At 42.7% G+C, this 27,858-nt stretch overlaps 1 protein-coding gene across 5 annotated transcripts in view; it reads left to right on the forward strand.

Moving 5' to 3' along the window:
* The window catches only part of Chd6 (chromodomain helicase DNA binding protein 6), a 178,089-nt gene that overhangs the window by 132,104 nt on the left and 18,127 nt on the right, over nucleotides 1-27,858 (forward strand). For 3 of the 5 annotated variants that reach the window (XM_038332118.1, XM_038332119.1, XM_038332122.1), the window contains 13 exons: nucleotides 68-247; nucleotides 2,063-2,173; nucleotides 3,764-3,966; nucleotides 4,578-4,777; nucleotides 5,269-5,428; nucleotides 6,843-6,932; nucleotides 7,876-7,979; nucleotides 12,107-12,236; nucleotides 14,267-14,327; nucleotides 22,171-22,231; nucleotides 22,815-23,031; nucleotides 24,796-25,004; nucleotides 26,297-27,853. In XM_038332118.1, the coding sequence (XP_038188046.1) occupies nucleotides 68-247; nucleotides 2,063-2,173; nucleotides 3,764-3,966; nucleotides 4,578-4,777; nucleotides 5,269-5,428; nucleotides 6,843-6,932; nucleotides 7,876-7,979; nucleotides 12,107-12,236; nucleotides 14,267-14,327; nucleotides 22,171-22,231; nucleotides 22,815-23,031; nucleotides 24,796-25,004; nucleotides 26,297-27,853 (3,283 nt within the window). The remainder of the gene's footprint in view (nucleotides 1-67; nucleotides 248-2,062; nucleotides 2,174-3,763; nucleotides 3,967-4,577; nucleotides 4,778-5,268; nucleotides 5,429-6,842; nucleotides 6,933-7,875; nucleotides 7,980-12,106; nucleotides 12,237-14,266; nucleotides 14,328-22,170; nucleotides 22,232-22,814; nucleotides 23,032-24,795; nucleotides 25,005-26,296; nucleotides 27,854-27,858) is intronic. The other 2 variants (XM_038332120.1, XM_038332121.1) reach the window with 2 other exon arrangements.

The raw sequence follows: 27,858 nt of genomic DNA on the forward strand, positions 1-27,858 counted from the left end.
GAGTCACGAGAGCCACATTTGAGGCTGTTTTTCTCCTGTGCGTTTTCCACTTTGGTGACTTGTTCAGGTACAGCAGCTCTCAAAAATGGAAGTGGAGGACTTACTCCGGAAAGGTGCTTATGGGGCTTTAATGGATGAAGAAGATGAAGGCTCCAAGTTCTGTGAAGAAGACATAGACCAGATTCTGCAAAGAAGAACTCATACCATCACTATCCAGTCGGAGGGGAAAGGGTCCACTTTTGCCAAGGTACATGACCTCATTTGGATGAAGGGGAAGGGATCACTGTTTATTCTTTGAACTCCTCAGTGAGGCTTCTGTTCCTCCAAATGCAATCTCTTGATGATGTAGACACTTAAGAGGAAGTCACAGACTGTTAGAAAGAGGAGCTAGTGGCCACAGGCAGGTAGACACTAGTCTATACTTCATTGGGTCTACTCTTTACAAAATCTGCTCCACAACCCTTGAGCGGACATCCTGATGCTTTTGTAAAGTTTTCTTTAAACACTGTTGGAGAGTGGACCTCGGCTGTTTCTTTCAGTCCTCAAATTCAAGCAGGTGTTTTTCACTTAACAAAAATAGGGATTTTTAAGATTCTCAGCTTCTCACCCCAGAACCACCTTCCTCTGTTGTTCAGATCACTGGGTTTAGAATTCTGCAGATTGCTCCGACTGCAGGTTCTGCTAATTCCCATAGGAGCTTTATCACCTGTCAAGACTTGTTCAGGAGAACGTTTTGTGCACAGTAGGGGAAGTATAGGTAATCTGCATCTCATTCAACACCTCATACTAACCCAGTACCATTCTTTTGACATGTATGTGGTGTGTGTGCATGTTTAAAGTGTGTCCATGTGTCTGCCAGTGCACCCCAGAACTTGATGTTGGATGTCTACCTTGATCATTCTCCGCTTTATTTATATTAAGGGCATGTCTCTCCCTAAACTTAGAACTTGATGAGTCCAGATAATTAATTCTGTTATCTTGCCCTGAGAATAACCTGTCTTTTCCTCTCAAATGCTGGAATAAGAGGTGGCTGCCACACTTGCCCAGCTTTTACATGCAGGTGTGGACTACAGTCTCCATACTTGGAGAGCAATCACTTTACCCACTGAGCCACTACCCAGCTTCAGGACCTCTCTGGGTTTCTGTTTTGTGTTTGGGATTTTTGAGGCGTAGTTTCTGTGTAGCCCTTGCTGGTCTAGAGCTTGTTATGTAGACTAAGCTGGTCTTGGAAGGTATGCACTACTGTGCCTTACCCACCACACACACACACACACACACACACACACACACACACACACCAGTTCCATTTTTAAAGCAGATACTATAAAACTGAAAGTTAAGAAAAATCTGAAAATAAAACCTTTCGGTTTCTGGCATCACATAAAACTGAAAATAAAACCTTTCGGTTTCTGGCATCACATAAAACTGAGTATGGTAGGTCTGCAATCCACCACTTGGGGTAGGGGAGATAGAAGCAGAGGATAAGAAGTTCAAGGTCATTCTTAGCTATATAATGAATCTAAAGTCAGCCTGAGGTACATGAGGTTCTATCACAGAGGGAAGAAGGGGAAGAGGAAGGGGGAGAAAGAAAGAAGATAACCTATTAGTCAGGCATTATGGTGCATGACTGTCTTCCCAGTATTTGGAAGGCTAGGGATCACAGGTTCTAAGCTAGTCTGGACTACATAGTAAGATCCTATATTTAAATATATTATTACATATATAATGTATATGTTTTAAGTGTGTACTTGGTTATACTTTTTAATCAAAATATGAGCAAATAAATAGACAACTAGACACCAGGTAATATTTTGCTATTGTCTAAAGAGGTTGTCTTTATACTTTGAAGTTTTTAATTTTCAGGAAAATGAGCCTGTAGATTGAATTTTTATTTCCTTACTCAGTCTTTAAAAGGAGGAGAAAAATGTATTGTTTTGAGATTATGGAATTGCTGTTGGGGTTTTTAGTTTTGATATTGGGTGGCTTTTGTATTTCTGGTGCATTTGAGATTTTATTTGTATTCTGTTTAAACCCAGTTTGTTAATTTTTGTCTCCTTGACAGGCTAGTTTTGTGGCTTCAGGAAACAGAACAGATATTTCCTTGGATGATCCTAATTTTTGGCAGAAATGGGCTAAAATAGCTGAATTAGACACTGAAGCAAATAATGAAAAGGTATAGCTTATCTTTTTCACCTGGGTTGGATTACATGGGACCATGCCTACATGGCTCAGGTCATTCTTTACTCCTGAGTCTTGATTCTTAAGTGAAATGCTGTTGTAACACACTTAGAAAATGGTGACACACAGACAGCCCTGGGTCAGCGTTAACTGACTGGTGGAGTGCACCATCTGCTGAGCCCCCAGGACGTCAGATCAATGCAGTTAGAGATGCAGCTTGTGAGTCGGTCAGTCCCAGGTCTGGAAGATTGATCAGTATGTCTCTATAAGCAACCTCACCTCACAGCAATCAAAAGGAAGAAGGAAAAAAAATACCTACTGGTTTTACCTCCTTTTTTTTTCAGTGTCTCAGGTTTTTCCATTCTTTAAATGAGAGAGACATGGGTGCCAGAATAGAACTAGACAGTGCCTTTGTACAACACCCTTGACCTTTCCCAGACAGTGGGGAAGGAAATGTTGAAGCCCAGAGCAGAGTCAGGTGACTGGCACTGGTGCCTGACCAGCCGTGAGATACCCATAAAATGCTGGCTCCTCCTTCTCTGTCCCTGACCCCACTGCCTCACTTCAAGATGAGTGCATAGCCTTTCTTTCTGTCTTCTTCAAGTGTAGGCTGCACTCTGTGGCCCACAAATCTCTGCGACAGTTCCTTCTTATAATCTAGCCAAGTCAGTGAGAACCCACATTACTGTTCTGTTGTAGTTAACCATTGGGGTTTGTTTATCCTGGCTTCTTTTCTTCAACTAGAAATGTTTCCCCTCCTTTAAGAAGATTCTGAGCTCCTATAGTTACCTGCTTGAATTGCCATAAAGAGTCTCTTAATCAAGGAGCAACTGTGTGGGCAGGACATTGGTGAGGGAGGACAAGCTCCTACCCTGTAGGCAGCAAAAAGCAATGGGAGGAGTCCAGAGTAGGAGCAAGGTCACTGAGGCAGGTGATGCTAGAGGTTCGCTGTCTGGGCTTCATGGAGAAGTTTTGAGGAGTTTGATCTGGCTTTGGGAAGAAGGAGTAAGGAACAGAAAATAGTGGGACTAGAGGAGAAGCAATTGATGTGGTCAGGGGAGCCACTGAAACGAGATTCCTAAACTAGGAATTCTGTCTTTTAGCAAAAGGTTAGTAAATACAACTAAAGGAGGTGGATATGAAAGCAGCAGGATGCGCTTTCTTCAGGAAGTTGCTGAACAGATGGAATCCTCTTACCAGTCCTGTCTCCAGAACTGAGACTGCCCTTTCCATGCCGGGCAAAACAGCTGGGGCTCCCCATGCCAGTCTTTCTTGGAACTAGCAGACTGCCACTTTGGGCACTTAGGGGCTTTGCTTGCTAGAATGATGGCGGAAACAACAGATGGTTGTGGGCAGCACTGGGAACCAAGAAACAACAGCTTGAAGTTCCTGAGAATCCCCTGTGCTTGTCCTGTCTGTTGTCATAGAGACAACAGCTGTGTTGCAAAGAGCTTTCCCTGCCAGGGCTTGATGTGGGTGGTCCTTCCTCAAATATGCCCTGAGGAATGGCATCAGGAGTGCTGTGCACAGTGGCAGGGAGTAAAGAAAAGAGGGGCCTCCTCAACACCGTCTTCTCCATTTCCAGGAAAGCTTAGTGATTGACCGGCCACGTGTGAGGAAGCAGACCAAGCACTACAACTCATTTGAAGAGGACGAGCTTATGGAGTTCTCAGAGCTAGACAGTGACTCAGATGAAAGGCCCACGCGATCCAGGCGCCTCAGTGACAAAGCCAGGCGCTACCTCCGTGCCGAGTGCTTCCGGGTAGAGAAGAACCTGCTCATCTTTGGGTAGGAACTGGTTCTACTTAGTAGGAAGGGATTACTGTTATTTTCCCACTTTTTTTTTTTTAAGTCCCTAAGATTTGTGCAGTGAATTTCTAGCTCCCTCTAGGTACTAGCTGATGAGATCTGCAGCAGTAAGAGAAAGCTGTGCTTTGTGTCAAAATTCCCCTCATCCTTGTGCTGTGTTGCTGTAATGTAGACATACTGGATCTTCTCAAATACATGTCACTGAAAACGTCTGGTACCAGTTTGCTGCCTGGTACTGATTGCCTCTTCCACCCAGGAATGTATTATAAGGAATCAGTACAAAAATGTTGCACTTAAGGCATGGTTATGCAGTGGTTACTGCAGCTGCACTTTTTCAATTCCAAACTTATTCTCTGCCCCCAGTAATTTGGACCATCACTACTTAACAATCCAGCAACCACATGATCCAGCATGTAGGACACCTTAGAGACAAGTAGGGCATGCAGTCAAAGTCACAGGCCTTTCGGGACTAAGCTTTTAGGGTAACTAATACACTATAAGAAGATGAGAAACCTCTTGTCTTTATAATTTCTGCTCTGTGGAGGGTTTGTCTGGCCCTTCCTCCAACACTTTCTGTATTCTTACATCAGCTGGGGCCGGTGGAAGGACATCCTGACTCACGGGCGATTTAAGTGGCACCTAAATGAGAAAGACATGGAAATGATTTGCCGGGCCCTGTTGGTGTACTGTGTCAAGCATTATAAAGGAGATGAAAAGATCAAGAGTTTTATTTGGGAGCTAATCACACCTTCCAAAGACGGACAAGCTCAGACCCTCCAGAACCACTCAGGTAAATGGTAAAATAGGTCTGCTGTGAGTCCTCTGGGGTCACTGTTGCCTGTGTTCTGTTCTAAGGGCAGGTGAGTGCTCTTGCCATTTCCCACATGTGGTCTTGCTCACCTAACCTGAGTCCATCAGGAGCCCCTGAACTGGGTGGGGCCTCAGACCTCGTGTTCTGGGCTCATCGTTTTCAGTTCACCATTCTGTCCGTGTCACTTCTGGCGTGACTTGTCTTGTGTTGTGCTTCTCTTTCCTTAACCAAAGTTTCCCTTCAAGTCTCCTCCTTCTTACTAGACCCCAGGAGCCCAAAAGGGACAGGCTGTGTTGTTCCTCCCTGAGTCTCACAAGTCATTCATTAAATCTTGCTGACCACTTTGCTTTCTGGGGACTTGAGGAGTCTGTCACCAGGGTCCCACCATGCTTTTTCTATACCTGGCCCAGATTTAATGCCCATATTAAAGCCCTTTTGGCTCATCCTATGTCATTATCTCTCCATTTCAGGGTTGTCTGCCCCTGTCCCCAGAGGGAGGAAAGGAAAAAAGACAAAAAACCAGCTCTTGCTCCCAGAACTGAAGAATGCAGACTGGCTAGCCACCTGCAACCCTGAGGTGGTCTTACATGATGATGGATACAAGAAACACCTCAAACAGCACTGCAACAAGTGAGTTAGCCCCTCCCAATTCCCAAAGTTAGCCTCGCTCAAACAGCCCAGATTTCTGACTTCACAGCCCATGCAAGGTCTGGAGAAAGGAGAGGGGATTGGGGGTATAAACTGTCTGTACTCTTTATGCCCCTTTCCCACTCCTTCAGCAGTCTTCTCTCATACAATACATTCTGTACCCAGAGGCTTCTAAGCCAACTTTTGAGAACCAGTCAGGACATCCTCTCTCTGCTTCTGAGCTGGTCCACAGTGCCATTTTCTACTCAGATCTAATAGAATTATGCCTTATTTTGAAGCCTCTAAGTTGCATTCTTTTGAATAGATAACACTTAAGCACATAAAAATCCTCTGTCAAAAATAGGTTTTCTTCCCATCTCTAGATTCCCCCATTTGCTTTCCAGAGACAGTCTATTAGCCTGTTTCTTCAGAGAACTGTAATACCAGCATATATAAATAAATAACCTACTTTTTCTTCCTGAAAATGGTCGGTATTGTCCATAAAATTTGTGATCCCTCATCACACAAGTTACCTGGAAGTCAGTTCCTCTATGAGTACTGCCATTGTACATAGGCTTTTCCCTCAGTGGCTAACCTTCACTCTTGACTGGTATTACAAGTGAACTGCAAGTGTTCCCTGCAGACCTCTTTGCTGCTTAGCTTAAGTATGAAATGTTTCTTTAGCAGTGGTGTTCTCCATTGCACTTCCCCATATTTCCATCCTGTGTTTGTGCATATTTAGCCTGGGCCTCAGCTGTCAGTTTCTCTGTTCTGACTCTTTGTGGTTGGTCTCATTTCACAGTGGACTTCCAGGTGCCTGTAGAGCATGATTGAATTGTTTACTTTGCTATATTCTGTACAGCATATAGCATGGTACAGGATAGTGGGAGTTGACTAACATATATTAATTGATTTGTCTTAAACACGATTGGTACATTGCCATGGAGCCTAAGAGTGCAGAATCAAAGTGAATGTGACCTCAGGAAAAGACGTACTGCCATGAAAAATAAACAGTTGTGTACGTGTAAAACTGCCTGAAAGTACCACTGTTCAAACAGATCCACTCTTTTGTAACTAGTATACTTGGTAACTAGCCTCTTGGAATCCAGCTACCCCTGTGGTCCTTGTGGCCACATGAAAATATTGGGGTTAAGGGAAGTATTATTGATTGTCTCTGCCCTGACTTACGGCTGACAGGATGGTCTAGCAAGAAACTGGGAAAGCATTTGTTTTCTTGGATGGTAAAGGGGTGATGCTAGTAATGTCTGGTGTTGATAACTGGTGTCTTATTCTGGTATATTCTGATATACCTCTTCCTGCTACTCAAGAATGCTTATTAACTTCTCTGTCTTAATTAGGGAATGTGTTCTCAATCTTAGGTTTCAGAATATTGTATTAATGTGTTCATCTTTCATAGGGTACTTCTGAGAGTCCGAATGCTATACTTCCTAAAAGCTGAAATACTGGGAGAAGCAGCTGATAAAGCATTTGAGGGAACTCCTGCCAGGTAATACATCATCCAGAGTTAAATAATCTATGCAAATTACCTGCTCATAGACTGGCCAGATCCAGCCTGTTGTTTCAGGAGACCCATGTTTCTACCCTTCCCAAGACAGCTACTGGATAGTAAACAGGGAGATAGAGAAGAAAGGCCTCCACTTTCTTCGCGGTCTGTCACTGGTCCTGTTTAGGTTTACTGTATAAACAATACTCATCCCATAATGGCACTGTGTTGGAGAGGGAGTTGGGCCTGTCAAGGGATATCAGTCACAATAAGAATCTTAATGAAAGTTGTTAATTCTACTGAGAAACCATCCCAGGCAGTGGGGAGAGGAGGGAGGAACCATGCAGGTAGATATTCCTCCATCCAAGCCCTGAAAATGAAGGCAGGGAGCACAGGCCCATGTGTTCCTCAGAACATGGACCAAAACCCAGAGGGGCTGATGGTAGAGGCTCGCCAATCCTGGCTCGTTCGCCAATCCTGGTGTGTGCATCCAAGCATTATGCTCACTCTTTTGGCCAGAAACATGCAATGTATGATCGGTTTTGACCTAACGGACCACTTAGTGTTTGAAAGGCCCTCTTTATACCTCAGACTATTCCAATGGTGTAGATAATATTAAGGATTCAGTCATTTGGGGGAAATGTCACCTTTTCATGATCAAAACATCTAAGACTTTTGTGTTGGTTCTTAATTAAAGGGACGGATCAGAACTGCTTTACACACATAGTCCAGAGTCCGCTGACAGTAGATTCTCCTCCAGTCTCAAGTGGAGTTTGAGAACCTAGTACCTATGCTTAAACAGCTTTGTGAGCTACAGCCTTCTGGATCTTCTTATTGTTACTTACACATTCAGTCGGGAATGTGGTTTCATACCAGGGTTGATTCAGTAGCTTTTGTGTTATGTCTGGGTGCAAAGAACACTGAAACCACACCCTTCTTTCCACAGGGAACTGGATGTGCCTCTGCCTGACATTGACTACGTGGAGATCCCAGTGGATTGGTGGGATGCTGAGGCTGATAAGTCCCTTCTCATTGGCGTGTTCAAGCATGGTGTGTTTTAGAAAATTCCAGATCAACTACCCAGAAAACTGATTCAAGCAATCTTAACTAGGCTGTACATATTCCTGCAAACTCCCAACAATCCCACTATCTAATTCTCAGAAAGCTGAACCTCACAGCTGTCCACCTATCTGGAGTCTTGACCCAATGAATGTGTGACTCATAACAGTACTGTGAATATATTACTGAGAAACTTCAAAAGGATAACTGTAGTTACAAAGAAGTTACTTGATTTTATCCTTTTCTCTTGGCTGTTTGTAGTTAAGGTGGAACTGCATCCCTCTGTTCCATTCATATGGGGGGTAGGTGCAGTTATGCACACTTGTGCACATGTCAGACCCACAGGAGGTTTTGGGGCATCTTCTCTGTCACTCTACATTTATTCTCTTGAGACAGTTTCTCTCACCAGACTTTTTACATCTAGTCTAGATGATAGCCAGCAAGCCCTAGGGACCTTCCTTCTTCCCCTCCACCCCAGCACTGAGGTTATGGGCACACAAATATGTAACCGTGTTTGGTTTATCACATGGATGTCAGGGATCTGATGCATTTCCTCATGCCCTTACAATAAGCACTCTTTCTAACAGTGTTAGTTACTTTCCTGTTGCTCTTTTAGATGCCCTGACAGAAGTAGCTTGGGAGAAAGGCTTGTAGTTTGGGGAAATGTAGTCCATCATGGTAGGTAGGTCACGACAGCAGGAATATGAGGCTGGAGTGGCAGTCAGGAAGCAGAGCCATCACATTCCGTCCATACACCAGAAATAGAAACAGAGAACAGGAAATAGAGAGCTGGGCTCTAAAACTTCAAAGCCCACTCTTAATGACATACTTCCTCCAGCAAGGCTCTGCCTCCTAAAGGTTGCATAACCTCAAACAGTACCACGAGCTGGAGAACCAGGTGTTCAAACATGTGAGTCCATGGGGGGCATTTTCTATTCAAATCACAGCACCAACTGAGTCATCTCCCTAGACCTCGCTCATTTGTCCCTGGTGATCCTTGTGTCTGCCCTAGTGTGTAGCACATAGTAAGTACCCCTGTTACTTGAGTAGAGGAATTAGGGAGTGAAGGCAAGTGCTAGGTTTTAGATCATTTTTGTGTGAAATTCTAAGGTGATTTAAAGAACTCTAGATTCTTAGTTTGTAACTTTACCATCTCGGTATAAAGATGTTCTGGGCAATCTTTAATTCTTTTCATTAACCAAGAAGTTAACAAGAACTGTCATGTTTTTAATAGCTTGGGAAAATGGAAACAAGTGCCTATCCTCACTTGGTAAAGCATTACCTTAAGAGTCTGCACTTGTTTTCTTTTGACTGGCAGTTATTCCAGACGGTTCATTTTCCCTAGATCATGTGCCACAAAGTGTGCACACCTTTCTCCATGCCTTGGTTGGGTGTGTAGTATAGTGCTGGAATTTTTCATCTCCTAAAGTCTTTGTGGGTATGTCTCTCCAGACAGCCTGCTGTGTAGCCATATTTAGGTGAGAAATTTCTGTCTTGGAGCCATCTGTAGTAGAATAGGCTGAGTCTTCAGTTGGAACTCTAGCCTGCAGCCAGAACACCCTGTCGAAAGCCTAGTCTGCATAATGTTCCCGATAGTTCTCACACGCATTAAATGATAACTGCCCCTTTGGGACAGCCTGGGTACATGAAATATTCCTCAAAATGAGGATTTTGGTATTTCTGAACATATTCTTAAAAATTTACTCAAAATGTGGTAAGCAGCCTCCACCTCTTCAAGGACCTGTCTTGGGGTTTTGTAGGTTTTTGTTTTGCCATTACCACTCCTAGTTTCTCTTCCAGGATCACTGCTAGGGGTTTCTAGGAAACCGAATCAGTCTTCCTCACTCCAGCCTTGTAACTAATGAAGAAATAGAAATGCAGAGCCCAGCTATCAGGCCCACACATGATAAGACCAAATATACAGTATAGAAATTTACCCAGGTGGGCACATGGCAGACCCTAGCCTATATCATTGCCATCATGTCGTGCAGAGATCAGGAAGGCAGAACGCTTGTGGACAGTTAACCTCCCTCAATAGTAATGGGACAATAAAGAAAGGCACTCACCGTCTCACTCTCTGATAACTCACCTCTTCATGGGGATCAGACCATGGCAGGAATCTCTTTTAAGACAGACATATTAGGGGAAAGTTTAATTTTGATGTAAGCTTCAACAGAGATAGGGCAGAATAATTTTTCTTCTACACCAGTAATTGGAAGAAAAAGGATCTCAAGAAAACCAGTTCATCTAGTCTTGTTGCTTATTGAGTGAGCATAATCTCAGGCCCTCAAAAACTACAAAAAAAAAAAAAAAAACCCTACAAAACTCAGAATGATGAGGAAGACCAAGCTTCTATTTCTAGAGAACCCTAAGTCTCCTTAGAGAGACTTGCATCGGTCAGATCACCGTTGTAATAAATGACAAAAACAGAAAGCAGTGCAGTTTCTCACGGCACATGCTTCCGTGACAGCATGGCAGCAGCTCCTGTCTAAGATGACAAGTGCATTGGGGCTGGAGAGATGGCTCAGCAGTTAAAATGTGGGCTGCCCTTCTAGAAGACTAATTTCAGCTCCCAGGGCCCACATTTTATGGGCAGCTCACAGCTGCCTGTGACTAACTCCAAGGGATCCAACACTATCTCTTGGCTTCTTTAGACACCTGGGCTCATGTACACAAACCCATACACAGACACAAAATTAAAAGTTAAAAAATCTTAACAAATTTTTAAAAAAGATTGATGTCCTGTAGTTCTTGTAGGAAAGTACTAGGTGCTTTATCCTAGTAACGGATGCAGTACATCACAAAACTGAGGCAGAACAGCCCATTCTGACAAAGTTGAATCTGTTCTTACAACCAAGCAGGTTATCGTTAGCATTCTGCATTTCCTGCACCTACCACAGGGTCCTAGTACATGTCACAGAGCCGATGACTGACATTGTCTGTGAGGAGAACTGCCCTAAGAGTCTTCCCTTGCCTGAAAGAGTGTCTCCCAGAATAGTTTGATATGACAATAGATTTGGGTCTTTTTATTTGGACAAGCCTTGCCTTATTATGAGATTACATTTTACTCTATAATACTTTCAGGAGAATCCCACTCCCCTTCTTGCCCCCTTAAAAAGATTATGTTAGATTCAATAAAATACTATACATCCTCCTGCTTGGGCTTTCTCAGAAAGTACAATTTGGGGGAACTGAAGAGGTGACTTATCAGGTCAAGTTCCTGGCATGCAAGCACAGGGACCTAAATTTGGATTCCCAGTACCACATAAAGCTGGGCATGGTGGCACATACCTGGAGCCTTGGCACTGGGGGTTGAGGAAAGGGCAGAGACAAAAAGATGACGTGAGCTCTCTGGTCACCCTAGCTAGTAGGTGAGCTCTGGATTCAGTGAGACTCTTTCTCTAAAAACAAGGAGAGCAATAGAGGAAGACACTCAACATCAACTTCTGGCCTACACATGTAAGCACAGAGCATTTCATGTCATTGTTTTGCCATTAAAGTCTATCTTCTGGGTCAAAATATTCCTTTTATTTACCTTAAACATGTGATGAGGAACAATTCCAAAGCCCCAGCAAGTGTGTTTTAGGATTTTGTTGTACTAGGTTTGTAACACTGGGCCAAGTCTGCTAACCCAATAAACAGTCATCGTGATCCAGTTCTTAATTCAGCACTTACATCAATTATTTTGTTCAGTTTCCTTTTCTAACTTGTGAGATAGAGTTGGACTGTGTGAAAATAAGTTCATTTAGGACATAACTGGGTATCAGAGTGAGGAATAGGAGAGGAGATTGTCAGGTACCTCGTATCCTTCCCTTTGCTGCAGAACAGCAAACCAGTGAGAGCAGTTCAGCATTGCATCTGCTCACAGGCAGTGTTTACGCGAGCTCCAGCTTTAGTAAGAAACTGCTCAGCAGGCTACAATAGCTCCAGAATAGTAGCCCCCAGTTGGGAGATCTCGTAAGCTAGCATTAATCCTAAATAATTGCTTAAAATTGTTTAAAGCATTGGTAAGTTTGTGTCTCGGTTTTCACTGGATAAAGGACACTGAATGAATGTCGATGTCGGAGCAGGTCTGGGGGTTCTGCCCTGACTTCTCGCACTTGTCCTTGCCCGCTCAGGTTACGAGAGGTACAATGCCATGCGGGCTGACCCAGCACTCTGCTTCCTAGAGAGAGTCGGGATGCCTGATGAGAAGTCCCTGTCTGCAGAACAGGGTGTCACAGATGGAACCCCAGACATTCCTGAAAGGTGAGAAGCCACATAGGCCCTCTCTGATGTCACATTGCCTTGTCACCAACTTGTGTTCTATTCCACATCCATTTAGAACTCTGTACTTTATGTAGTAGTCACTTTTCTGTTGCTACGATGAGATAATGACCAAGGAGCATTGCAGAATAAAACATTTATTCTGTCTTAATATTCCACAGAGAGTTCATATGGAGGGGAAGACACATGGCAGCAGGAGTGCTTGATCACATTTCATGGGTACAGAAAGTGGAGCCAGGCTTTAAACCCTCAAACCCTAGCCTCATTTGTATATTTTTCCATAGCATGGTTCTACCTCTTAAAGTTTCATAAGCTTCCCAACTAGGAACCAGGTGTGCAGAGACCTGAGCTTATATGGTACATTTCTCATTCAAACCACCACAATGTCTGACATCTCTCTTAAGCCTTGTTGTACTATGACCATGCCCTTCAAAACTGCTTCTTTCAGTTCATCCTACTCTACCGTATACTTGTGCTTTGGACCAAATTCCAGTTCCTGTCCTTCATGGATTTCCCTGGCTGATGATCCTGCCTGGCTTGTTAACCATTCTTCTCATGTCTAGCCAGAGGGCTTTCAGGGAAGAATTCACATCTCTTCTAGCTGGCAAAAATCTACACAGACACAGCAAGTATCCTGATCATAAAGTTCCTCAGCTGATTGCTGATATTTTTCAAGGATCATATAACTCTGAGTAAGTCAGACTCAGAAAGCACTTTTTGAGGTTGCGGCCATTCAGCATAGTAAAGAGTTGTATACAAAATATAGAAGCATCCTCTTTGGCTGAGTTTTATTTATCATTGATATAATCTCCAAATGTGTAAGTTCTTAGGAAAATGAAAGTAACAGCTAAAACCTATAGATCTCCAAGATACGCAAAGGTTTAGAAAGCAGCATTTCTCTTAGATGTGTCCTGTCAGCTTTGGCAACATCTCTCCTCTGCTAAGGATGAGATACTTGGATCCCATAGCTATGGGTTAGACCTAGCTGTGAAAGTATGGCACTGCCAGTAGCCCCAGCGAACACTGTAACTGTCTGACGTTCTCTTCCCCAAAACCATTATCTGTGGACAGGATAATAAAAGCATGTTTTGGGAGGTGTTGCCACAGCAGGCCCTGGTGTTAGTTAAATTAACTGGTTTAGGAAAAATACCACCTGTGTGAGGTATCTGTGTGTAGCTTTTCTATTTGGTGACTCCAGGGAGCACCTAAGCTAGGAGCAAGGCACCTGACTGCTTTCCAGTTTAAGCATTGAAGAATCATGGAAACAGGTTTCAGAGTAGTTACACTCACAGGAGACATGACATAGCTGATGGAGTCACAAGTGCCATACCAGAGAGGACAACCTGCCCTTCCATCTCAGCAGCAGAGAGAGTTGTCTTCCCAGAAAGTGGCTTTAGGAGTGGTTACTCCAGTGTGCTTAAGGGTGTGCACTTAATCAGCACATTGTCAGTTTGGACTAGAATCTGTTCTCTTTCTCAGAGCTGTGTGTGCAGACAGCTCTTTTTTGTTTGTTTGTTTGTTTGTTTTGTTGTTGTTTTTGAGACAGGGTTTCTCTGTAGCTTTGGAGCCTATCCTGGAACTAGCTTTTGTAGACCAGGCTGGCCTCAAACTCACAGAGATCTGCCTGCCTCTGCCTCCCGAGTGCTGGGATTAAAGGCGTGCGCCACCACTGCTGGCAGCAGACAGCTCTTGATGGGCTGTAGTCACCGTTTCAGTGACAGTATCATTGTCGAACAGTCAGCCTGAGTGAGCCTGGTAGGCTTCACCCTCATGTAAGGTCTTAGTCAAGCTGAAGTCCTTGCTCACCTACATGATGAAATTCTTCGGTAGTAGTTTCTCTCGTTCTTAGTGTCTCTAAGGTTCTATGAAAAGAAAGGGAAAATCTTAAGATTTTGAGTGCCTATAAGAAAGATATCTACTAACCTTCCCTTTAGCAGTGATTTGGAGGGTTTTCTTACAAGCATCCTGGTAGTAACATAAATCCTAAGTGGTATATAATTACTTTTATTTAGAGGCAACATAGATAAAGAAGACAGTGCTGAGGACAAGTTAGATGGTCTCCAGAAGCAAACGGTGAGTCAGATTTGCTGTCCTGGTACTGCATGCTCTTTCGTGCTGAGAGAGTACCTCATGGTGTGGGGAGTTGGAGTGCACCGCTGCATTTGCCTTGTGTCACCGGGGGCTATTACAGAGATTCCAGCCACACAGCGCTGACTACATTTGTATTCTGAAATCTTTTCCAGATAGTTGCAAGTTCAAGATACAGTTGTAAAATGCAATACAGAGAAACCCTATGTCCCCCATAGTAATATCTTGTAAGATCATGGTTATTATAGTATTCAGAATGGTGACATTGATAGATTCAAAGTAAAGGACATTTCTGTCACTACAGAAGTCTTGGCACCATCTCATAATCATTTGTCTTCCCTTTCCACGACATTTCAGTCCCTGGCAACCATTATTGACCTTTTCATAACTTTGTCATCTTAAAGAGGTTCTATAAATGGAATCATACAATATAAACCTTTAGCAGTTAGCTTTTTTTCACTTGTCATAATCTGAAAATTAGTTATTGTCTGTTAAACCATAGTTAATTTTTTTTCTTTTTTGGTTAGGGACAGGGGTAGTAGCTGAATGTTATTCCATAACATGGATATGGCACTGTTTATATAATGTACATTTGTTTAAGAAACTGCCACATTTTTTTCAGAGTAGCTGTATCATCTTTGCCCCTACTGGCAGCAAATAAGTGATCTGCTTTTTACATACCCTGCGTTTGATATTGTTGTCTTTTTATGGGTCCATTCTTATGCCTGTGTAGTAAAGCTCTTGTACATCATTTCCCTAACAGCTAGTGAAGCTCACTGCTTCTTGTGCTTTGCTCAGTAAACGTTCTACCTTCATTGCTCTGTTTTAGACTTCATGGTAAATTCCAGATACTAGTCTTTTGTCAGGTAGGTAGCGTGCATATATTTTCTCCCATCTTGTAGCTTTGTCATTTTATCCTTTCTATCTTGTCTTTAACATGGCAAGAATTTTTAATTTGAGGAAATGAATTTCTCACTTTTACTTTTGTGGGTTGTGTTTATGGTACCAGGTGTAAGAGCTCTTGTTGCAGCCTAGAAAGTCTCTGCCCTCCCCTCCCCTACATTTTATAGTTTTACATAAATGTCTGTGATCCATTTTAGGTTAATTCTAATTTTAATGATGAGAATTAGATCAAGGTTTTTCTTTAACCTGGTCACATCCCATTATTCCATAAGTGTTTAAAATACTCTTTCTCTCTATCAAATTACTTTTGGACTTTTGGGGGAAAAAAAGACGGACATGTTTGTGAGGTTCCATTTCAGAGTTCTGGATTCTGTCCTGTGATCTCGTTTTCTCTTCTCTTCCATATCCATACGTACAGGGAAAGCGTGTGTGTGTGTGTGTGTGTGTGTGTGTGTGTGTGTTTTGAAACAGGGTTTCTCTGATTAAAGGCGTGTACCACCACTGTCCAGCATAAGTAAATATTTTTAATTCTAATTTTAAAAAAAGAGTTACACTGATTGTAGATTATCTTAAAGATCTCTACATCAAAAATGAAGGGCATTTCCATAATCCTAGTTCTTGAGTTTTTATCATAAATGGATGTTGAATTTTGTCATACACTATTTTTCCTGATAATATTTGCTGGGTTTTTTTTTTCTTATTTGGCCTATCAGGAAGGAGAATTACTATGATTAGTTAAAATATTGAACCAATCTTACAGCACTAGCATGAGCTCTGCTTGATCAAGTATATAATTATTTTATTTTGATAATACTTTTCCTTTTCATTTAGTGTGTGTGTGTGTCCCCATCCATCCACACGTTTTTCATATGTGGAGGGGTGTGTATGTATGTGGGGCTGAGGTTGATGTCCAGGATCATTCTTCTGGTTTTTCGAGACAGGGTTTCTCTGTGTACAGCTGGCTGTCCTGGAACTCACTCTGTATAGTCCAGGCTGGACTCAAACTCAGAGATGTGCTTGCCTATGCCTCCTGAGTTCTGGGATTAAAAGCGTGTGCTGCCACTACTCAGCCAGAATGTTTCTCAATTGTTCTTCTACCGTATTCAGTAGATTAGGGTCTCCAGTCAAAGTCAGACCTCACCAGTACAGCTAATCTCACTAGTCAGTTTGCTCTAGGGATCCCCTCTTTTGAAGCTAGAATTATAGGCAACCACATACAACCTGTAATCTTCACACTGAATACAATTTTATTGGCACACTGTCCAATATTACAGCCCATTCTTATTGAAGCATCCATATGTACTCTAAAAGTACATGTTGGTTTTGTAGCCTAATTGGTATTTGTATTTTGTTACATAGGTAACACCACGGTCACTGGTTCCATGTTTTTCCAACTCAAGTAAAGTATAAAGATCTCATTTTGCCGCTTTACCCTTTCCTATTTATTATAATTGGGTTAGGTTGCTTATAAAGGTCAGAGGACAGCTAGTAGAAATCAGTTCTCTTCAACCCATGGGCCCCGAGGAGCCCACCCTTTCCTATGTAGAGTGTCCTAAGTATTTCTTCTGCACACTATCAGCCATGTTCAACCCTGTGAAGTGGAGGAGTTATTGCCATTCCATGTTCCGGTGCTTTCTTCCTGATACTGTTTGCTGTTTAGAGAAATTCTTCTAGTCATTCTTCAGGGTCAGACTGAAGATTTTCCTCGTAAGTTTTTCTTACCTAAGGTTCTGTGTTCCTGACTCTTTTCCTTCAGCTCTAAAAATACTATGCTTCTTTGATCTGACCTTCATGCTTTTAGGGAGAAATCGGGCAGTTTACTTGTTTTTCCCTTCTAGGTAAAGTATCCTTTGTCTCACACACCTCCCCCCTTTAGGTTTTTTATTCTTGTTGTTGTTGTTTTGGTTTGGTTTTGGTTTTTCAGAAATTTAACTACATTATTTGGAAAGGATTTGAGTTTTATCATGTTTAGAGTTGACTCACGTTCTTGAATCTATAGTATTGTCTTTTGCTAAATTGGGAGCGTTTTTCTTCAAGTATGTTTCTGCTTTCCCTCATTCTCTTCCCTTTTCAAGACACAAGTGAAATGAGTGTTGGTTACAGTCCCAGAGACCTGATTACTGTAATCTATTTCTTTGCTCACGGAGCTTTTTCATACTCTTGTCTTTAATTTTACAGATTATTTGTCTCTTCTGGTCTGTTGTTGAGGATTTCTTTTTTTTTTTTTTTTTTTTTTTTTTTTTTTTTTTTTTTTGAGTGTTTTGTTTTGTTTTTCTCATTTGTACTTTTCAGATTTAAAATTGCCCTTTGGTCCTTCTTTACTTTGTTTGTCTGATAAAACTTGGTTGATATATATGGTTTGATATATATGTTTAGAATTGCTTATTCATGGTTTTTTTAATTTTTGTGTCAGATATGTAAACCACTGTTAACTTGATATTGACATGTATTTTCTTTTTCTCTAAGTTTGAGATCTTCCTGATGTTTGGTATGCTTTTAAAGGGAATTCTGAATATTTTAGGGTATTACATGGGGAGACTATATATCTTATTTAAACCTTGTTATAGCTGACTTCCTCTGACACTAGCCAAGGATCAGGAATTAAGGGTCACCTAGTTTCTCTGAGATGGAAGCTGACCTCCACATTTTGGGTCTGCTCCCATTGATACTGTAGGCAGAGAATGTCCTCAGTACCATGGGCTCAGAAGTAGTGTTTTCCCATTGGTCCTTGTTAATGCTATGGATAAGGGTGAGAGTCCTCCTTGCTGCATATCAGGGATGAAACTTAGAAACTTCTTAGCTTTATCTGGCACCATTCACCAGGCAAATGAAGCAACCTATTAGCACCTGAAGAAGGTAGATGTCTAGGCCCTTCACATGAGCTTTGTTGGCATAGATTGGGTGAGCCACTTTTTCTGTGTTATTGGGATGGACATAACAGTTACTGTCCTAACATTTCTGTGCTCCAAGCTTGCTCTTTTCTTGATCTTTTACTAGAGAGAACAAGCTTTTGTTGGTTTTTTTGTTTGTTTGATTTTTATCTGTACCCTATATCACTTTTAGATAGTTGTCTTCTTTACCAGATCTAGGATTTATAAAGGAAGCCCAGGAAGCTGAGCACCGTGATGTTCCTGTTTTACTCAGCTTTCTTCCTTTCATAGTTTTCTATGCTTGTTTTACAGGGTGTTCATGAGTTTCGGTTGTGCTTACAGGTGGTGAATAGGTACATGTGCATGCCCCAGGCCACATGACTTTCTTACATTCTAAATTAGTGTGTGGTGGCGCACACCTTTAATCCCAGCACTCAGGAGGCAGAGGCAGGCGGATCTCTGTAAGTTCGAGGCCAGCCTGCTCTACAAGAGAGCTAGTTCCAGGGCAGGCCCCAAAGCAACAGAGAAACCCTGTCTTGGGAGGAAAAAAAAGAAAGTTACAATCAGAGATTTTAAGGGTAGCAGGGACTGTGGAAGTAATGCAATGTTCTCCTGTCTCTATTTTAATGTCTGTGGTCCTTACAATCAGTAAACATTTAACCAGCAGCAAGGTTTCAAATGGTATTAAGCCCAGAATGGTCAGCAGTCTCTATCAAACCTGTGTGCTATGTTGGGAAAGTAACATTTCCGTTACACAGCTTTTCTTAGTTAGCACAGTACCTCGTGACAGATAGGCACTCTATTTGTGTGCTGCAGTTTCAACCGCAAACTGGGTCTCCTGTACTTTCTAAAATAGAAAGTCTGTAATAGGATTAAAGATGCAGCCAGTGGGAGGTTAGGAAGAAGGGGAAAACTTGTCAGAAAATTTTATGCCTTAAATGGTCAAATCCTACTCTAAGAAAACAGCCAGGTGGTGGTGGCGCACGCCTTTAATCCCAGCACACAGGAGCAGAGGCAGGCGGATCTCTGTGAGTTCGAGACCAGCCTGGTCTACAAGAGCTAGTTCCAGGACAGGGTCCAAAGCCACAGAGAAACCCTGTCTCGAAAAACCAAAAAAAAAAAAAAAAAAAAAGAAAGAAAGAAAGAAAACATTAGTTAGGAACTGAACAAGAAGCCATTTCTTGTGAGTTAAGGAGTTTGAGATACTCTGAACTCAGTATTATTTGTATGTATATTTTGTTCATGATTACAAATATGTCTTCCTTTTAATTAGGCATCATTCTTATCCTCATTGTAGGGGACTAGAGCTCACCCAGTCTCAGTTAGGTGCACAAGTCCTACAACCAAAGGACACAAGAGCAGGGTCTTCACCTGCTCACCTCTTTCTGAACACTTGAACTTTATGGCATTTGTTTCAGTGCCTGCTTTTTGCACTGTCTATGCAAAGGTAGAATGCTTGGTTTTCCTGCAAAATGAAAACCTCAGTGGGGCTTTTTTGACTCTGCCTTCAGACCTTTTATTGCCTGTATGTGTTCTGCAGACTCCTGTACACCCCTTGGGTGTCAGAGTCACCTCATAGCAGCACCTGGCTGATGTTCTACGTTGCCTGTGGCTCAGCATAGCCCCTGCTTACTTGTCCCTCACACCCACTAGACAGAGCTCCAGGGCCTAAGGTTTCTGTCTTGTTCACTATTTGTAGAGATGCTATGCAGTGCTGACTCCAGTCTGCGGCACCTACGGTGCTATTATTGCTGCTGGTTATACTCTGGAGTCTCCATAAGAGCATGCACTTCAGGTAAAAGATAGAAATGCTAAGTGGTGGTCTGGCGATCAGACTGTGAGTACTCCTTCTCTCCCCACTACCAACTGTTAGGCTTTTGCTTTGTGCCATATGTGGTTAAACACTTCATATCCTTGTACTCATTATATTCCCCATCACCCTATAAAAGCTAAAAAAGAAGAAAAGCACTTCAGAGAGAATGAAACAACTTGCCCAAAGCTAAAGAACAGAGGGCTTTTGTTCTCTCAGGATGGAGAAATTGTGTTCTCTCTGTCAGAGTGTTGTTAGCACTCTGGGGCCCTTTACCTGAAATCAACTCACATTTCTAAGGTGAACATGTTTTCCCCATGTAAGCAGAAACTGGTGCTCCATGTTAGGCTGTGAGCTCCACTGTAAGGTCTTTTGTGTACCAAAGCCTGTTGACTTCCTGTGCATCAAACTCAAATTCACTGACTGCTTGACCATGTCCTGTCATTCTGTTACGGAGAAATGCTTTACAAGAGAAGACAGGCCACTGGAAAAGGCACTTTCTAATACCAAGCCTTCCTGCTTGAATGTTTGCTCAAGGGTTGTTCACTGACTTCACCAGGAGAAACTGCTGGATAGATTGGAGGGGAAAGCTGCGTGCTTACCTCACACCACACTGGCATCCTGTTGGGCATGCCCTCATTGGCTACCATGATGCCTTCATGGGGAATTCTGTCCATCTGGTGCCTACCACCCACATTTTATAAACTGTAGAATATTTTTCTCCTGCCAATATCTGCACTTATAAATGTCAACATTCAAAGAACCCTACAGATATTCTGGACAATAAAGGATTTTTCTGGCCCTAAGATACACAAGATGAGGTAGGGAAGTTTTTGTTTTCTCACCTGACTAAAGAGTAAAGTGAGGTGGCACAGTTAGATGCCATGTCAGAATGGCACCTTAGGTCATCCTCGGGTCACTGCTCTGTATGAAATGGCAGGAAACAGTTCTGGACCCTAGGAGGGAACTTAGCTTGTGCTTCCCAGTTCTAAGTATCTTTTCACTCTCCAAAGCAGATTTTTATCTGCAACTCTTAGTGCCCTTTCTTAAATAACTTGGTCCTCAAATCTGACTACCTTTGTTTGAAGCCCATTTGTTAGCCTGAGACCCTGAGTGGCTCACCCAGCTGTTTCTCACAGATAGTAATAGTTCTATCGCAGGAGATGGTTGGCGTAACCAGACAAGCCATAGTATGAAGGGTTTGTTACTACCGTTCTACACAGGATAAGTGTGTGTTCAGGAAATGGACTCACTTCTCTTTGCTTTCTCAAGAGTTTTCTCTTTCAGATTCATACATAGTTTCAGGGGCCTTAAAGAATGTTTGGGGGTTTTAATTACTTGAAGCTGTATGTGTCTGTCCACTGTCACTGTGTTGAAGCTCCTGTCTTCTGTCTAGGCGACAGCAAATGCTTTCAGTAAGCACCAGATAGTGAAGTTCCTGGGCAGGAAGCTCCTTCACTCAGTGTCACAGTCTTCTGTTTCTTACCCTCCTATAAATATGCCATTCTTCATTTGGGCTTAAATATAACACAAAAATGAGTGCATACTGTGGTCCGCTGACTCTTGTTCTCTTTTTCCTGTGTTGTAACATGATATAGCCTTGAATCCTGAGCTCATTCTGCATCCTCATTTGGGCCAAAAGATGGTGGTTAGAGAGTAACGGTTCTGCATTTTAAGAAGTGTCATCTTCCCAATTCCAAATCATCATCTGTGAGGTTTCACCCGAGACAGGGTGGAGTTAGTGAAACAGTCTCTTCACGCAGCTTCATGAATGCACTGACAACTCGGATTTGTCTGGAGCTTCAGATCTTCATTTTAAGTTTCTGGGGCGTTACACTGCTAGGGCCCATGTCTGGAGCAGTCATGCTTTATAAAAATAGTGTCCATTTCAATATTGAATGTTAGTTAGCCTGACACTTTTTCACAGTGAAAAACAGAAATGCAGGCATGTTCTTTGTGAGATGACAGTATGGAATCGTGAGCTGGTATTTAAATTCACAGCTAACACTGACATGGTGCTTATAAACTCTAATTGAGTTTGCTGTCCCTTGGCTTGATTCTCTGTGGGAAGATGCCGTGGGGAGGGCCCTTTAGACAAACTGCTGGAGTAAGCTGTGTCTGTGAGGTCCTCTCTTACGATGCCCACAGGCTCCCTGTGCATGCATAGTCCTTGTAGAAGAGCCTTTCTCAGGGAGTTTCTTATGGGCTGCAGTTTCGCTGATGCAATGGCTTCATTTATCCCTAGGCGAGCCCCAGTGATGGAAGTGATGGCATTTTTGGTGAAAAGAAGGATGACAGCCAGGCAGGTGAGACTGTGTCCTGCAGGCAAAGAAAAGTAAGGTCTCAGTTTATAGTTATTGTAGAATTTCTATGAAGTCAATGTTATCTTTAAGGAGACTTCCAAGTAAGTTGACCTGTATTAAGCTTCCCTAGAGTGACACATGTCTCTTGACTTCAAAATGCAAAAGTTAAACAAGTGGTGTTTTTAGGATAGAATCTGGATAGTAAAGAAGGGACTGTAATTTCATTGATGTGGGCTGTTCTGTATCTGAGTTCAGACTTGGCTGGGGCTTTGGTAGTTGGAAAGGTCAGCTACACAGAAGCCATAACTATGTGAAGAAGACAACAGATTTTTTGCTCTTTTCTTTCTGTAGAGCGACTCTGCCATTCAGAAAGAGGTGTATATTTGAGCGAGAACAGCACTGACCACAATATAAAGCTGTTTCTAAAGCAAAATTGCTGCCTTTCCCACTAGCCTCACTCCTGGTTAATGTTAAAGCAGCTGCTTTAAAGTCACTAAAGCCTGTTGTCTTTGTATTTAAACAAACGAAGCAAAGTCCCTCTTGTGTTTGCATTTGTAAATACTAATATCCTCACTGATGTTTGAAGCCCAGGATGGCTCCAACCCAGACAAATCACCCTGGCCAGTTCCATCTGCTCTCACTGCTCGACTCCGGCGTCTGGTCACTATTTACCAGCGCTGCAATCGCAAGGAGCTCTGCCGACCTGAAATTCTAGGCCCAGGTAATCAAGGATACTGGGTTCAGGAGGAGGTGTTCAGGAGAACTTCAGAAATGGACCTCATCAACAAGGAAGCCCAAAAAAGGTAACAGCCAAAGCGAGAAAGCATGCTAAACTAATTGGTCACGGGGTAAAGATGACAAGGGAAAGGCTAATAGGTGGAGGTTCATAGCTTAGTTCCCATGTGACAGTTAGATTGTCTTCAGAATTTCTTCCAGTGGTGAGTGGGAAGCTAATACATCCAGAGCCCTCTGTGTACCAATGCCTAATCGTAAGACTTTCTAACTTCATATTCCTCCCGAAATCAGACCCCTTTTTTCCCTTGGTTTTCCGAGACAGGGTTTCTCTGTAGCTTTGGAGCCTGTCCTGGAAGTTGCTCTGTAGACCAGGCTGGCCTCGAACCCACAGCGATCTGACCACCTCTGCCTCTGCTTCCCGAGTGCTAGATTTAAAGGTGTGTGCCACCACCACCCAGCTCAGACCCCAGTTCTTGAAAATGTAACTTTAAAACATCACACTGATATAGGTCATACCATTTCAAGTTCCCTGATTTTTTTTTTTTTTTTTTTTTTTTTTTGGTTTTTCGATACAGGGTTTCTCTGTAGCTTTAGAGCCTGTCCTGGAACTAGCTCTTGTAGACCAGGCTGGTCTCGAACTCACAGAGATTTGCCTGCCTCTGCCTCCCGAGTGCTGGGATTAAAGGCGTGCGCCACCGCCGCCCGGCTTCAAGTTCCCTGATTCTTATAACAAAAATAGTTTGTTGAAGCTGTCTTCCTATAATCTTGTTTTTAATCAAGATTGTAAGATCAATAAATACATAATAAAATACAAGGCCAAAAAGAAGGTACTTATTACTTGTAGTCACTAGACTTGAGAGTTAAGCTACAAAGGCTGCCATAGGCCAGTGCAGGCTAGGAATGAACACAACGGAGCTGCAGTTCTCAGTCTTTCTATCCTTTTTCTTCTGGTGCAGCACCCAGAAAATTAAACAGTAACAAATTTAATTACTTCTCTGTACTCCCTCTGAGGTCATGAAATCGGGAAGTCTGCCTGGTTCAGCTGCAGAGCACCTTCCTTTTTCTCACTCCCCACTGACCTCTCATCCCACCCTCTGTTCCCAGATAAGGCAGAGCAGCATACCCATGAACCTATCATAAAGACTGGTGACAGGAGCTTACCTGCCCTCCGAGTCACTGTCTGAATCCTGTGAGGACCTTTGTGTCCCAGAGAAAGTGACAGACTAAGGCCGCCTGCCCAGATAATAGTAGGGAGGAAGCTAAAGGGAAACAGAGTAGGAACACTCGCCTTCTCAGTTCCAGTGTCCTGTGTAAGGTGGAGAGGTGGACTAAAATGGGGCAGGAAGATTCAAGAGTCTGTTCTGTGCTGTCATGAAGTTAGTGCCTTAGCATCCTTAGTCCTTATCTCCCTACAGTGGAAAGCTTAACTAGAAAAATCCTTAAGTTGATGACCAAGAGATAGCAAAGAGATACTTGGCTTTGGGATAGAGTGATCAACACCGGAAGAGCTGAAGATTTGAACACAGTTCCCTCTTTGAGAGTGGGATGTAAGGCTTTCCACCCAACGTAGCTTAAAAGTAATGAGTAAAATACACAAGGCAGTTCACCTGCACTTTGGATTTTACAGGCTTCTACAGCATGTTCTTAAATAATTGTTGACTTTCTTAATAAAAGGATAAGCCAAGCATTGTAATACAGACCCATAACTCCCACACTCAGAAAAAGGAAAGCAGGCAGATCTTGAATTCAAGACCAACTTTCATGAAAAAAAAAAAAAAACCTGTTTGTAAAGGTAGAAAAAACAGTTCACTTTTTCCCTGATTAATTTTCAGGTGGACTAGAAGAGAACAAGCCGACTTCTATAGAACAGTGTCTTCCTTTGGCGTTGTGTATGACCAAGAAAAGAAAGCCTTTGACTGGACACAGTTCCGCATCATTTCCCGTTTGGACAAGAAGTCAGATGAGAGCCTGGAGCACTATTTTTATAGTTTTGTAGCCATGTGCCGGAATGTGTGTCGTCTTCCCACATGGAAAGATGATGGTGAGAAAACTCTGGTCACTGTGAAGCCAAAGGTTAGGGTTCAAACTGCAGAATTATTCCAGCTGAACTACAGAACTGGAATCTGAAGAATTCTGATAAAGACGAGTTGGTTGTCAGAGGTCTGATCTTCTAATTCAGATCTCTGAATCTCCAAATGTTGTAACTTCTGTGAAAATTGAATTTCAATTAAAACCTCACAGAAATATTAAGAGATTGACATTAACTATGCTATCCAAAGTATAGGTTTTAGTTTTTTAGATCAAGATCTAAGGGCTGGAGAGATGGCTCAGTGATTAAGAGCACTTATTGTGGCTGGGCAGTGGGGGTGCACACCTTTAATCCCAGCACTCAGGAGGCAGAGGCAGGCGGATCTCTGTGAGTTCAAAGCCAGCCTGATCTACAAGAGCTAGTTCCAGGACAGACTCCAAAGCTACAGAGGAACCCTGTCTCAAAAAAAAAAAAAAAAAAAAAAAAAAAAACCAAAAAGGTAAATAAATAAAAAAGCACTTATTGCTCTTGTAGAGGACCTGAGTTTAGTTCACAGTACCCACATAGTAGCTAGTAGCTCACAACCGTCTGTAGCTCCAGTTGCAGGGGATCTAACACCTTCTTCAGACCTCTGATGGCACCAAGCATGCATGTGTACACTTACATATATTCAAAATGCCCATGAACATAAAATACATAAATCTTTCTTAAAAATTAAGATCTAGTCTGTACTTTATACTATCTTTAAATGAAACATTAGGAACTTTAAGTAATTTTCTATATATTGGCTCAGATAAAATAAATGACTGTCATTTAAACATCTGATCCAATAGGCAACCCTTCTGATGTTTCTCCCTGGTTGAAGTTTCACACAGCTTCCCTCCAGTCTCTTCAGCCTAAAGTGTCCTGGGCCCTATTGTCACATATTAGGAAAGCAGAGACGAGCACTGAACCTCTGCTTGGTTTCAAGTCAAGGAGCTAATTTAGATCTTAGAGTCATCTCAGTGAGACCTGGATTTGAACTCTGCTTTGCTACCTTAAGCAAAATGACTTTGCTGAGCACATGCTCATTGTCCTTAAAAGAGAATGATCAGAATTTTTTTTTTTTTTTTTTTTTTTTTGAGAACTGGAGAACAAATTGTGAACTTAGTGAGAGCTCATAGTATTGGCTGATAAGTGGGAGCTGTTGTTTGTCTGCGCCCATTTGTCTTTGGTTTCCAGTTTTAGTAGGTGCTCACACCTAAAACGCCATACTGAGGGTGCCGGGAGTATTTGTAGTAAGTTCTGTGTATCTTTCTCTCCAGGTTCCTCTGATGCCAACATCTATGTTGAACCCATCACTGAGGAGCGGGCAGCAAAAACCCTGTACCGCATTGAACTGCTGAGAAAAGTCCGTGAGCAAGTGCTCAGGTGTCCACAGCTGCATGAGCGCCTCCAGCTGTGCAGGCCCAGCCTCTACCTCCCAGTCTGGTGGGAATGTGGGAAACATGATCGAGACCTGCTCATCGGCACTGCCAAACATGGGCTCAACCGCACTGACTATTACATCATGAACGACCCCCAGTTGTCCTTCCTAGATGCCTATAGAAACTATGCCCAGCACAAAAGAACTGACACACAGGCACCTGGAAGTCTCTGTTGCCTTTACCAGAACAATTCTAAACTATATGAATCTCTTACTTATTCCCAAATGAGGAGGACTTCAGAGTCCCTGGAAAGTGAGCCAGAGAATCTGGTGAAAATGGAAAACAGAGATGATCATCTCTGTCTGCCTGAGGGCAGTTTATCTGACATAACTTGTGAAAACTTGATTTCCAAAGTTCAGGAGGTCATTTCTATCGACCATGACGAAAGCTTGCTGCCCGAGTCCTTGGAGAGCATGATGTATGGTAAGACAGGACTCAGCCAAGAGCCACTCTCTTTTCAGGAAACCCCAAGTACCAACACACAGTCCAGGAAAGATACTGTCACCGTCTCGGCCAGCAGAGATGAGAGCTGCCAGCCTGCTGGCATTGAGGCAGAAATCGCTTCAAACTCTCTAATGAGCAGCTTAGAAGCAGGAGTAGCTAAAATGAACATTAAAAATGGAAAACATTTGTTGATCTCTATCTCAAAAGAAGGGGAACCCTGCTGCAGTGAGACAGAACAGAGAACTGAAAGCACCGGCCACCTAGAGGCCAAATGTTTATCCCCTACCTTAGATACAGGACACGAAAGTGGGTTTGTAGATCTGTGCAGCCTTAGCGTGTGTGACTCCAGAAGAAAAATGTCATCAGATCAGCAGTTAATTGATTTATTAGAAAACAAGAGTCTAGAAAGTAAGTTGATTTTGAGTCAGAACCAGAGTGATGAGGAAGAGGAAGAAAATGAGGATGAAACTTTAGCCGTAGTAGCAAGCACCACAGAAAAGCCAGAGGGCTTGCATTTCACCAGGCCCAATGCAAACATCCCAAGGGGAAAGAACCTCTGTTTCCACCAGGATGAAGCCAAGAAAGGAAGCCTGGAGGTGGTAAGCCAGACTCCTGGACCACAGAGGGCCGTTCCTCCCCCAGCCTGGCATCGCCACTGCAAGCACATGGAAAGGTGGGCACATGGTCTGGGGAGTGAGGAACTCACGGCTCATCAGCCAGACCTGTACAGAAGCAAAGCCAATGATGCTGCAGTGGAAGGTGAGCCTGCCATTATTCCAACAGAGCCATTTAAACTGAAGCCTGAGCTTTTAAAAGAACCATGGAAAGAAAGTGCAGAGGGGGGAAAGAGTTTCTCCATGTATGTTCCTGAGGGAATTGAGCCCAAACCAGAAGACATGGATTTTGAGACTAAAGATGATTATGAGAAAGATGGAACCTGCCACAGTCAAGGTACA

The sequence above is a fragment of the Arvicola amphibius genome, chromosome 5 (assembly GCF_903992535.2).
Source record: "Arvicola amphibius chromosome 5, mArvAmp1.2, whole genome shotgun sequence".
Taxonomy (NCBI): domain Eukaryota; kingdom Metazoa; phylum Chordata; class Mammalia; order Rodentia; family Cricetidae; genus Arvicola; species Arvicola amphibius.